The sequence below is a fragment of the Solea solea genome, chromosome 13 (genome assembly GCF_958295425.1).
Source record: "Solea solea chromosome 13, fSolSol10.1, whole genome shotgun sequence".
In the NCBI taxonomy this organism is placed as follows: Eukaryota; Metazoa; Chordata; class Actinopteri; order Pleuronectiformes; family Soleidae; genus Solea; species Solea solea.
The window spans coordinates 2,121,692-2,135,203 of record NC_081146.1 but is presented as its reverse complement, the minus strand read 5'-3'; the positions used below and the strand labels follow the sequence as shown (position 1 = coordinate 2,135,203).

General features: G+C 41.4%; 1 protein-coding gene across 2 annotated transcripts in view; it reads right to left on the bottom strand.

The window, feature by feature from the left end:
• tmem145 (transmembrane protein 145) overlaps window positions 1-13,130 on the bottom strand; it is a 72,452-nt gene extending 59,322 nt beyond the window's left edge. For both annotated transcript variants that reach the window (XM_058648153.1, XM_058648154.1), the window contains exon 1: window positions 12,950-13,130. In XM_058648153.1, the coding sequence (XP_058504136.1) occupies window positions 12,950-13,060 (111 nt within the window). In that variant the 5' untranslated portion in view covers window positions 13,061-13,130. The remainder of the gene's footprint in view (window positions 1-12,949) is intronic.
• Between the last annotated feature and the right edge of the window lie 382 nt (window positions 13,131-13,512).

Here is a 13,512-nt window from a genome sequence, read left to right as displayed (position 1 = left end):
AATCTGTTACATGTGTGTAATCTATTACATGTCTGTAATGTGTTACATGTCTGTAATCTATTACATGTATGTAATCTGTTACATGTCTGTAATCTTTTACATGTCAGTAATCTCTTACATGTCTGTAATCTGTTACATGTCTGTAATCTGTTACATGTCTGTAATCTTTTACATGTCTGTAATCTGTTACATGTCTGTAATCTGTTACATGTCTGTAATATATTACATGTCTGTAATCTGTTACATGACTGTAATCTCTTACATGTCTGTAATCTCTTACATGTCTGTAATCTGTTACATGTCTGTAATCTGTTACATGTCCTGCATCAAAAACAAATACAGCCCACAGCCAGCAAAAGCATGTTTGTGTTATTACTATAACAGCGTCCACTTTTCCTGGAAGGCTGCCTGACTCCAGGTTTCAGAGGCTGGATGAAGGATTGTCTCCCACAGAGACGCAGGAGTGAGGTCAGGAACTGATGTCAGGTGATAAGACTTGGCTCACAGTTGGTGGTTCAATTCCTCCCAAGAAGTGTTTGATGGGATTGAGATCAAGGCTTTCAAGGTAAAGGGATAGTTGGGTTTTTTATATATGGTTGTGTGAGGTACTGACACATATTGTGTGTTACTGAAAATACAGCTGCCAGTGAAGACATGAGGAAAAATCCAAATGCCTTTTTCTGTTTGCAAATCTGCTTTTATTGAGTTTAAAATATCATGAATGAGAATTATTTTTAGCGATGACTCAACACCACTTTTCTGTGTCCAGTGTTTGACCAATTACACTCCGATATGGACATTTTTCATCCATCAAAATACTAAACCCTAAACAAGACATTTGTGCCGATGCTTCAACTGTGTCAACAAATATTCTGCTCCAAAAAAGAAGAAGAAGAAGAAGAAGAATAAACAACATGGTTCCAGTTGCTGATATTTGTGCTTTTTGGGTCATACTGGAGTTTATGTTTTTCTTTTTCCAGTTTCTGCTCCAGTGATTTTCTAACAGCGACACAGCGTCTGGGAATCACTGGGTCGGGACCCACACATGGGTCATGGAAGCTTTTTCTCTCTGTGGATGAGCAGCACCTGAACATTACATCATTACTCATCATTCATTAAACAGCAGTGTATATTTGTCATACAGGACATTTATTTTATTTTATTCAAGCAACATTTTCGTTTAAAGAGTTGATGTCTGCCCATGTTTACATGGACATGTTGATTCAGTCTAACTGTGTGTCTGTGTGACACTTTTATTACACACAGTGGCTTCAAACAGTCGCTTTGTTATTAATCAACTGAAAGAAAAATATGGAGATGTATGTCCTGCTGCTGTCTCTATGTGTGTGGCCCTGTCAATGGCGATCTGTCCAGAGTGAACCTATCGTCCCATGTCAGCTGAGATTGGCCTGTGAGCCTCCTGTGGAGGATAAAGTGGTAGAAAATAGATGGATGGTATGACCAGAATCTTACCAGTTCACAGGCCTGAGTGATGTCTAATTCCTATGACACCTTTAGTTAAGTCCTTGTTGCCTCTCACACTCAATCACTAACGAGCTGATGCCATTAAATGTGTGTCATTGACACTGGGATTCAGACTTATTCAAAGTCCAACATGTTCCTCTAAATTCTACATGCAGTCGTTCAAAGTCACACACACAGCGACACAGGACCTGCACTGCCAACCAGTGCTTTGGCAGCGCCACTGCAGAGCAACAGAGACACACCGGGGCTGAAGTGTCATCGCTCTCAACAGCATAGGCTCTGCATCACTCACTACATACAGTGTGTGTGTGTGTGTGTGTGCAGAAAAAAGCCCAAGAGAACACCAACAGTGGATTAGGTGTCTACCTTAATTCCCTTTTAGTCCTCTCATTTCCCCATGGCCACTGCATTGTGATGCAGAGTCACTCTGCCACCTCCCAAAGGGTGTGTGTGTGTGTGTGTGTCTGTCTGTGTGTGTGTGTGTGTGTGTGTGTGTGTGTGTGTGTCTGTCTGTGTGTGTGTGTGTGTGTGTGTGTGTGTGCACTCGTACATGCACATTAATCAAGTGCTATTCTTTCATCCAGTATATGGTCAATTTAGCGTCTCAGTGTCTTTTTTCTTTTCTTGCTTGCTTTGTCTCTCTCTCCCTCTCTCTCCCTGTCTCTCTCTCCCCCTCTCTCTCTCTCTCACTCCCAGATCACTATTTGCTTGCTAAGCCTCATTAACAATTAATTACCAATCAGCTAGTCAAGTCACCACTGGACTGCCGGGCTTCTCAATGATTCATTAGTCAGGGTTTCACAACGCTGCGGCGCATAAACACACTCACGCACCAGCACGCTCACACACACACACACACACACACACACACACACAGTGTCCCTCTGGGTGATCCACATGGACACACACACACACACACACACACGCACACGTTATACATACACATTAAAACATGTACAAATGCCTGCACACACACACACATGCCTGCATACAGGTTATCTAACCAAAGTCCTCATTAAAAAGAGATGTAGGGAAACTGAATGACAGTTGATGCTTGGAAGGTTCCAGTCATTTACCACACAGTCAACTTAAAGGGCTTTTAACACAGGGACCACATACCAGTGCAATGACAGCAAACGATGACAGTGAACGCGACACAACAGACATCGATGTTGTGATGTTTTTCTGTCGCCTGAATCAGCTGACTGTCTATAGCTCCACCCAGGCCGTACCATTTTACTCTGGAACCCCAAGAAAACAAACTGTTCCACTCCATGTAAACACTGCTTATGGGTCAGACTTCCTGTTCATGTGCGGCACTTCCAGTATTTGTTTCCTTCACGTATCTGTGAACGGAGCTAGTCTGCTTTATTAACCATGTCATGTAACCATGGGAACACCCGAAACTATGGGTAACAAATGCAAATGGAAGGTGATATTACAGACAGATAACATAAAAATGTGTATTTTATTTCATAAGAATTACAACTAAAATGAAAGAACATGGAAATGTGTATTTATTTGATCAGAATAACTACTAAAACGTCATATAACATCATCGTATCTATGTTGGAATTGTTCCGTCAGGAAGTTTATGGTCACACTTTGCACATGAGGCGTGGCTTAGTGTCAGAACCTCACAAAAACTATCCAGTTCATTGTCGAAATCCTCACGAGTAACTTCATTTCATATCTGCTGTTGGTGTTTCATCAGTGTGTTTCCCCTCAGGCTGAGTTCATACAGGACCAGAGACCTTGAGCCTGCTGATGAATATGGGAGCTTCATTCTTAAATTAGATTTTTTTTTCAAAGGACTTTCAAGGGCATTTCTTAATTTTCATTTAATTTCAGGACCCAAGAAAGTTTAAACCTGAGTGTTCAAATGTCATTATCTCCAGAGACTCTTTAACTTGCCGACAATCAGACGCTGACAAAGTGTGGCTCCATGATGGAGTCTTTAATGTCAGCATCATGATATGAAAGAGGTAACAGCTGATTTTATTTGTTTACATTTCTGTCTCCTCTAACATGGTGAATAACTTCTCTGTATGTTGATTTACACTTAAATTAAATTAAATTTAATTTAAAGTGTATGTACATAAGGGCTGCAACTAACAATCCAGTGAATGGAGTAATTGTTTTGTCTCTAAAATGTTGAAAAATAAGCAAATACTGATCAGTGTTTGTCAAAACTAGAAATGATGACGTTCTCATATGCTTTGTTTGAATGATTTCTTTGTTTATATGGAGCAAAGAAACCAGAAAATCACATTCATTTAAGAAGCTGAAAAAATCAGAAAGTTTGTCCTTTGTCTCCCGCCGCCATCTTACTGTCTCTCAACCTCTCTCAGCACTCTGGGGGCGAGGTCTGCAGTTAGACCTGCGCTGTTTAGACTTCACGTAGGCCGAGGATCTTTTGTTTTTGGCCCGCCCACTTAAAATCAAACTGTGATTGGTCAATTTGCCCATCACTCTCCAAACCAAAACACATAGCTCGGGATTCGAGACAATCTAACCAATTAATGAGCCAGCTAACCTGACAGAGACGGACGATTCTGATTGGATAACCCTTTCATTGCTGATGGGAACGTGACAGTAAACTTCACTTTAGAACATAGAACATTTATTAAATGTATTGTATTAAATGAAATGACATAGATTTTTTATATATATATATATATATATATATATATATATATATATATATATCTATATCTATATATATATATATATATATATATACACACAGATATATAGAGCCAGAGAGAGTAAACTGTGTCAATGTTACTAAGCAACAACACACACAGAACAAGCTCAGAGGTCAGAAGAAGACTGTGCCTGTAATAAACGTTGGCGTCCTTGTACTACGACAAACTCCGTGACACTGGAGACACACAGAGTGGATTTACTGCTTTTCTCTGCTCCTCTCTTCTGTGCTCCTGGCTGTTTAACGATGAGGGGACACTATTATTTACTTTTTTATTATTATTTCTTTCCCTGGTCACTTTTTTCCCAGCTGCACTCAAACTAGTGACCTTCTTCCGACCTCAGGACTTGAGCAGCACGACCTCCCAACAATGGGACGTTTAATCAGCATCTGCACACACACCGTGAGCCGCTGATGACCCGATGTAAACCCGACTGAGACTGAACCATGGCCTTTGTTTCTCTCTGGTAAACATGTGAACTTACAGCTCTGCAATACGGCTGCAACTCAAGATTATTCATATTTATTAATCTGTCAGTTATTTTCTTGCTTAGAGCTGCAAAGATTATTCACAATGGGGGTGTTTATCTTTCAGTGTTGACTGTTTCTCAGTGAGAAGAAAAGCTATTCTTTTGTGATTCGACAGTTGTTGAGCAGCAGCCACGTCGCTCTGATGTTTACCTGCCGTCTGCTGCTGTTCACTGCATGTGCGGCTCCCAGCAAGAGACGGGTAGAAAGTGAGATGTCTCACTCCGTTTAAAAGAATGATGTTCAGATCTTCAGCATGAAAACGCTAGCAGGGCGTCCTGAGAGCCCTGTACTGAAAATAATAAGAAATGAGACAGCCTACTTTTGGGCAGGACGCCCTAAAGACGCCCTATTTTTTCCTCCCTGTTCGCCAATTCAAGCTTTCCAAGCAATCGCTTTGCTGCCGCCATGTTTTTTTTTCCGCATTACAGTGGTGGATTTTCTGTGATGGGGCGTGGACGGGTGCTGTTATTGGTGGAAGATCTGACGTCTGAGTTTTTTGGCTTCTTTGGCTTAAATAACTGGTCCCCCGCCACACACACATACATGTGCCTCCCCCAAATAATACAAATAATGTTGTAACAAAGACAAAAACTTGGCTGTTTTCCACAAAATTTGCACCTCAAAATGCAGGAAATAGAGTTTCAACAAGTTGCCCCCGGACCCCCCTACAATACTCGCGATACACCGCATCATGTGAAGGTGTTAACAAACAAAAATGGACACCCTCTAAAAAGATCCTACCTAAAAGCCTGGTTGAGACTTGGTACAAACATCTGTCTCAGCGTTGAGTACATCTGTTATAATACATCCTGGATGAGTCCTATGACCACATGACATCACATCTGGCTTCTCCCTCCCTTTATTTTGACTGAAACGATGGCAGCTGCTTTTAGAGAAGTGAATGATTGAGAGTGTGACGGACAGCGACACTGCATATTAGAACGTTACGCTGCTTCGTCACCATAGTAAACCACAGGGGAAATTCTTTCAACACGACAGCCCTGAGTTTCAATAGTAGGATGGACACGTTCACCACGATCGACTGATTACCAGTGATTTTTATTTTGATCAGGACACGTTGTCACATACTCTTTTTAGAAAGCCTGTGTCTGAGCACTCACAGGAAAGTGAAGGGACAGTCACTGACAGATGGATGAATGAGCGCTATGGACGGGTTCCAGGTGTGTGTGAGTGTGTGTGTGTGTCTGTGTGTGTGTGTGAGAGAGTGGGAGAGCGAATCTGCAGGAGATGAGATGTGGAGTGAATAGGTGACCTTGGGGCAAGATGCACTGGACACACACTCACACATTACATGACACACAGTCTGGTTTCCATGACTTCAAAGGACATCACATTGACTTTCAATCATTTCCTGGAGACTTAACCATAACTATTACTAGTCTAACCATAACCTTAACCTAAACATGTTTCACTTTAACATTAATGTGTAATACCTGAAACACACACACACACACACACACACACAGGTTTACAAAGCTTCATTTGGACAGCTTTACCAAAACCTTATCCCCAACCATAACCACAACCAGTTAATGCCCAACACTAAAATGACCACAATTCAAATCACAGTCCTCGTCATTTGCACCCAGTTCCTCAGAAATGAGGTTCTGCCTCATCAGGACCAGGTTTTGGGGTCCATAAGAACTTCTGTTCCTGACAGGGTCAGTGTTTATGCCAGAAAAGGTCCTCAAAAGGTAACAAGTACAAACACACACACCGTATCAATATGTCAAGCCCAGTGTTGCCTGATGTCATTTTGCATATTCTGCCCAAATAGAGTTAGAAGAGAAAAATCTAACATTTTTCAAGAGAGCAGGTCTAATTTCACCTAAATTAACTTCTTTTCATTTGTAAAAAAAAAAAAACGAAAACATGTTAGAGACATCATTGTGAAAATGTAATCAACATTTTGACATTTTATTGACCAAAGAAATCAAAAATGCATTAAACATTAACAGCAGAGTAATAACACCAAAGCAGCCCAATTTCACTTGATTTATGTGAATTCTTTCATTTACAACCTTAAATGTTGATAGAACTGTTGATAGAAGACGAGAAGGGTACATGCTAACATAGAGAAGACTGCCCACAAGTCAACAGCAGCTGCAGATTTTACACCATATTCAAGGGCATCGCAGCAGCCATGATGGATGGATGGATGGATGGATGACGGATGGATGAGTGCTTCTTTGTCAGTTGATCTATTCTGATCCCTCATCGTCATCTGGTGACTTCAATCTCTCAGTTTAAAGAGCAGGAGTCAGGATCGAGGATTCAAGCTCCACTGTCTGATTCTGCTCTTTGAGTCACATGACAGGACACACAACGAGGTGATCACATGACCTGAGAAAACGGTGTCAAAACAAAACTAAATGGCATTAAAGTTATCTCTTGAATTTTTATAAAAGTCATTGTAAATTTCTTTCAAATATAATATTTCAGATGTCTGTATTGTACGGTGGCCCTGAAGGTCAACACTGAACACTGAGACTAATGATTGGTTTCATAATCATGTTAAATATTATAATGTTGATTATGTTCTGGATCATTCCATCAGTTGTTTGGTGGAAAATGTTGGAAAATGTTAATCATTGTTTCCTGTTGTTTAGTGTCGTGTTGTTTTGTTTAGTGTAGTGTTGTTTTGTTAAGTGTAGTGTTGTTTTCTTTTGTGTCGTGTTGTTTTGTGTCGTGTCGTGTTGGTTTGTTTAGTGTTGTGTTGTTTAGTGTTGTGTTGTTTTGTTTAGTGTTTTTTTGTGTCGTGTTGTTTTGTGTTGTGTTGTTTTGTTTAGTGTAGTGTTGTTTTGTGTCGTGTTGTTTTGTTTAGTGTTGTTTAGTGTTGTGTTGTTTTGTGTAGTGTTGTTTAGTGTAGCGTTGTTTAGTGTCGTGTTGTTTTGTGTAGTGTTGTTTAGTGTCGTGTTGTTTAGTGTTGTGTTGTTTTGTGTAATGTTGTTTAGTGTAGCGTTGTTTTTTGTCGTGTTGTTTTGTGTCGTGTTTTGTGTAGTGTTGTGTAGTGTTGTGTAGTGTTGTTTAGTGTAGTGTTGTTTTGTGTAGTGTTGTTTAGTGTAGTGTTGTTTAGTGTCGTGTTGTTTAGTGTTGTGTAGTGTTGTTTAGTGTTGTGTTGTTTTGTGTAGTGTTGTTTAGTGTAGCGTTGTTTAGTGTTGTGTTGTTTAGTGTTGTGTTGTTTTGTGTAGTGTTGTTTAGTGTAGCGTTGTTTAGTGTTGTCATGTTTTGTGTCGTGTTGTGTTGTTTAGTGTAGTGTTGTTTTGTGTACTGTTGTTTTGTGTAGTGTTGTTTAGTGTAGTGTTGTTTTGTGTAGTGTTTTGTGTAGCGTTGTTTAGTGTAGCGTTGTTTAGTGTAGCGTTGTTTAGTGTCGTGTTGTTTAGTGTAGCGTTGTTTAGTGTTGTGTTGTTTTGTGTAGTGTTGTTTAGTGTCGTGTTGTTTTGTGTCGTGTTGTTTTGTGTCGTGTTTTGTGTAGTGTTGTGTAGCGTTGTTTAGTGTAGCGTTGTTTAGTGTCGTGTTGTTTAGTGTAGCGTTGTTTAGTGTTGTGTTGTTTTGTGTAGTGTTGTGTTGTTTTGTGTAGTGTTGTGTTGTTTTGTGTCGTGTTGTGTTGTTTTGTGTCGTGTCGTTTTGTGTCGTGTCGTTTTGTGTCGTGTTGTGTTGTTTAGTGTAGCGTTGTTTAGTGTAGCGTTGTTTAGTGTTGTGTTGTTTTGTGTAGTGTTGTGTTGTTTTGTGTCGTGTTGTTTTGTGTCGTGTCGTTTTGTGTCGTGTTGTTTTGTGTCGTGTTGTTTTGTGTCGTGTTGTGTTGTTTTGTGTCGTCTTATGTTGTATGGAGTTGACCTTCAGGGCCACCGTACTATTGCCCTGCGCTCACGTGCGCTGATGTCATGAACAGTATTAGAGTTCCACTTTAATGAGAGCGGTTGATATTGTTGAACTTTGTGAATGAGTGAATGTCCGTCAAAGTCAGCTGGAGGAAAAGTGATCACTGCAGCGTTTGTGTGTGTGTCTGCTCTGTTTGTGTCATATACACACACACACACACACACACAAATCAAACACTGCTTTCATAGACGTGTTACTTTCCTCAAACATGTTCCATTTGTGTACATAAAAGAAAATGGTGACTGAGTAAATTTGATCCATAATCCATTGCATTATGGATCATTCATTACGCTTTGTTTTCAAAGCTAAATTGAAGGCATCAATACTTCTTTAATGTTTTATAATTGAGTGAATCATATGTGGAAATTTACTGTCACGCTCATCCTGACCAAAATAATTCTGATTCATTGTATGAATGTGATTATTTTAAATCTATACTTTAGATTCTCAAATGTAAATGTCTTTCAGACAAAAACAACATATCCAGAGGAGGATATTTGTGTTTTGTGAAGAAAAAGTAGAACTAAATGAGGTCCTGGAAAGAGGCTCCCTCTTGTGGCACCTCTAAATAAATCACTAGGACTGTCGATTGCAGAGTGAAACAGCATTTTTCAAGTTGCTCACATGAACTTTGCCTTTTACATTTGTCCAGATAAAGAACATTCTAGTTATTTGATTATTGTCTTGGTTATACAGTAGTTGCTGACTATTTGTAACGTATAAAAAAAGAGACAAAACAAGTGTTTATCAATGATTGCATTGAAATAAATATGTCATTTGTGGTATGACGAGGTGGCAACAGCAGCACTTAACTGCCCTAATGTGTGTTTGGAAAAGGGCTGGCATTGATGAGGTTTCTTGAATGCATTTTAAACCTGCGCGACACAGAGGTCATGGAATTTGAATGCATCTCATTAGCTGAACATGAGCTCTCAGAATATTCAGTAAATAATAACCATCAATTATTTGAAATCTGTCGTGAAGTGATTTGTATTGTGATGAGAGAAAATGAACATCATTCTTTCCCTCACTGACAAAATGATGAATTCATGAAAAGAACATTTTTGGAAACATTATGTAACAACATACATAGTTCTTTCTAGTTTCCTATGACTGAACAATAAATCTCAGAGTTTTGACATTGAAGGTGAAATCCACTACTAAACTACTTGTTTTTGTTTAGAAACATTCAAACCAATTAATTAACAAAACTATTTGTAATCAATTACTGAGTTAATTGTTGCTGGGAGGTTTGCTGCTGTTGTCAGGAAATCATGTCTTTAAGCTCCGCCCGGTTGTTTTTGTCGTTTTTCTTCACCTCTCGTTAGAGTGTGCAGGAAACATGTGACCTCCCAGCGTCGAGGGTCAGGTGTGTTTGGTTCCAGACACATAAAGACTTTGACCTCGTCGGCTCAGTTTCTGCAGGAATCCCTGAAGAATCACCACCAACAGCAACAGCAACAGCAACTATCAATAACTGCATCAGAGCTGAGACTTGTGTCAGTGTTGTCATATTGAGGTTACTTTTGTCTACACAGTCGCCCGAGTGAACCTCAAAATGGTCCACATTATTACAGTGCAACTAGCAGGGGCGCTGCCACGGGGCAGACAATACAGGAAAATGCCTGGGGCACCAACCTGAAAGGGGGGGCTAAACCCCCCCCCCAAAAAACAAGATTGATTATTTAAATTAAATAATTTCTATATGAATTATTGTGTTTTTAGATGCACTGTTTTTGCAAATTCTTTATATTTATTGACATATTAATGTCTCGTAAAAATTCCCCCAATAAAATATCAAGTAATTAATTACATTGTAATGTAGTATATTTATTTAGAGATTAAAGACAGTAAATAACAAGCTTTATTAACAATTCTGTGATTCTGCAAAGTGTGGGCCTCAGCCCCCTAGTGGACCATGACGGTACTACAGGTGGGCAATGAAAGGTCATTCAATGCCAGTAAATAAATGTTTTTAATTTTATGTTTTGTAAAATCGCTTTCTATTGCATACAATACATTGTAAGAAGTACTTGAAAGAAAGAAAATAAAGCCATGGTGTTTAAATGACATGTTATTTTTCTTTTATTAGGAGTTCAATGGTTCAACAAGCCCATGGTTCACTTTGTGTTAAGATAAGATAGTTATCTTAAAAACGACAGGTTTTGTGTGTAAATGTATAAGTAAATAAATGTAATAATTGAATGTAAATAAAGAAGATCCATTTTTCACACTGATACACTGATCATTCTGTGTTCAGTGGCTTTACTTGAACTGTAAGTGTGTTAATCTCCTTAAACCTCAGCTTCAGCTTGTTATGTCTTGTGTTTGTCTCCATTGACTGGACTCGTGTTGGACAATGATTGCACGCGGTCTCTTGTTTATGGACGAGCTGGAGCCACACAGTGGATGAATGAATGGATGAATGGATGATGGTGACGCCGCATTGTTTGGCTTCCGTTTCGTTTCTAACGTCACGTGACGCCTCACTCACGATGGTGACAGCTCGTGCTGCGTTTGCACTCAACGTTCATGTGTTCATTTTAATAAATGATGTCGATGGATAATGACGCACTTTGAAAGTGAACACTTGTTCAGAAAGTTCAGGAATAAAGTGAAGCAGACTGAATTTTGCATCCCCATGCTCACATGACAACAATAATGAACGGGAATTATTCATCCAGGCAGGAGAGGACGGACAAAACAGAGCGACAGCAGCAGAAATGGTGGAGCAGTGCAGAGTCAACATACTGTAGAAGACACATGGCCTCTCTGCAACTAAACTATACACAACTATCTAACAGCTTCAGAGTCTTTGTGAGGGTTAAATGTTGTGGGGGAGAGTGGGGGCCGTCTCCACTGCCCCTAATGTCTGATAGCACAAACATTGCAAAACAAATTGCTTCACGGCACTACACGCACACACGCACACACACACGCACACGCACACACACACACACCTTAGCCAGGTACTGGCTATGAGGTCATTTTAGACGTTCATCGTGGCAGAGTCGGCAAAAAACGTTTAAGAGAGGAAGAGGAAACGACCGTCTGACCGAGCGAGAGGCCACACCCCCCGAGAGAGTAAACGTCAGATTAGCCTTTTTCAAATGGCGGGAAGTGAAAAACACAGAACCATGCAGAACAGAAGCTGACCGTCATGGACGCGGCGGCTCCGTTGACAACAAATGCACATGTCCATGGAGGGGGGGGGGGGGGGGGGGGGGGGCGTCAGAGTTTTTACAACAGTGAGGATAAAGTGGCAGACAATCGTGTGATGGGTTTAAAAATATGTACTCCGGAACTGTAGGGGGAGCTCTGTAGAGAAAAAGGTGACCAGACTTTTTAGTGGTCTTATTTTCCACTGCTGCAAAATCCACCTGCATTTCTGTCTGTTTCAGTTCAAACACAATAAAACAAATAACCTCTTCAATGGTCGCCATGTTTGTCAATACCCTGCAGCTTGGTACTGCCCTCTAGAGGAAGTGTCTGCGTGACATCCACTCCACGGCAAAAGACACACATGCTATGGAGGGTAGTGACGGACATAAAGTTTGGGGCGTAAAACAGAGAAAATGGAGTATGAGAGGACCTTTACAAAAACTAAATAACCACCCCGGGTTCCCCTTTGCCTTAGGGGCCCCAAAGTCCACTGAAACGCCCCTGTATGGCAAGTATCAAACTCCACAGGAGGTTGAAATGGGGAACAGCAGGTGATGGAGCTGCTTCTGCTGCTGCTGCTGCTGATGATGCTGCTGATGCTGCTGCACAGTGACTTCAACTCACTCATCTGATCCACGTATGGAACCAGAACTAGACTAGACTAAGACTGTGGTGGTTTCCTCAACAGCCTCCACAAATCCAGCTCTGTGCGCCAGATGATGCCAAATGGCGCACACCTGTAACTGCTCCTTTAATGATGAACACACACACACACACACCGTGTATAATAACATCACACACGGTCAGTGGAGTCCACTTAAACCTGGTCCCCCGGGGTGTGAGCACGGACCCGTGGGATCTGCTGAAGCCCAGGACGTGTGGTCTTAATGAGGGAGAAATCTACGCCACGCATGACACGCGTGGATCTGCACGCCAGAGCAGAGCAGAGGTGAGAGCCACGGACATTCCCGAGACAACTTCACCGTGAATCGGTCGCAGCCTCTGCGGAGACAAGTGCGTGCTGGGTGCGCACTCCTCCTCCTCCTCCCACATCATCACCACCAGCCACCAGTCTGTGTCCGTGTCATTGTCGCGAGTGGAAACATTCATTCATTCGTGAGAGCGAGACAGAGAGAGGTAAAAACCCACAGCAGCGCTCACCTCTTTGGTATTCACGATGCCTTTCACGTATTTCCCGAGGACCGTGTCCACGCAGAGGAGGCTGCACAGCGCGGCCAGGCACGCGAGTCTGTCCACGACCCGCACCTCCATCTTTCTCTCTCCCCCGCTGTCGCTGGTCTGCGATCCGAGCTCCCCGAAGCCTGGCTCTGCGCGGGAGCGCGCACGGAGGAACGAGCGCTCGAGGAGGGAGAGAGAGAGAGAGAGAGGCAACGGGCGCGTGCACGGCGGTCACCTCAACAGCAGTTAAATACTGCATGTGTGTGTGTGTGTGTGTGTACTTCTTGAGGACCTTTAATGGCATAAACACTGACCTTGTCAGGACCAGGAGTCCTCATGGAAACTAAAACCTGGTCCTAATGAGACAGAACCTCATTGGTTAAGCATTAAGTGGTTGCTAACAGGTTGGAGAACAGCGTCTCTGGAGCAAAGGAAACGTGTTCAAATGACAAACAACAAATAACAAGTTCACAAAGACACAAAGGCAAATTGTAGTTGTAGAAATGAAGTTGTTCATTATGAGTGGATGGTGTTTTTACAGGTGT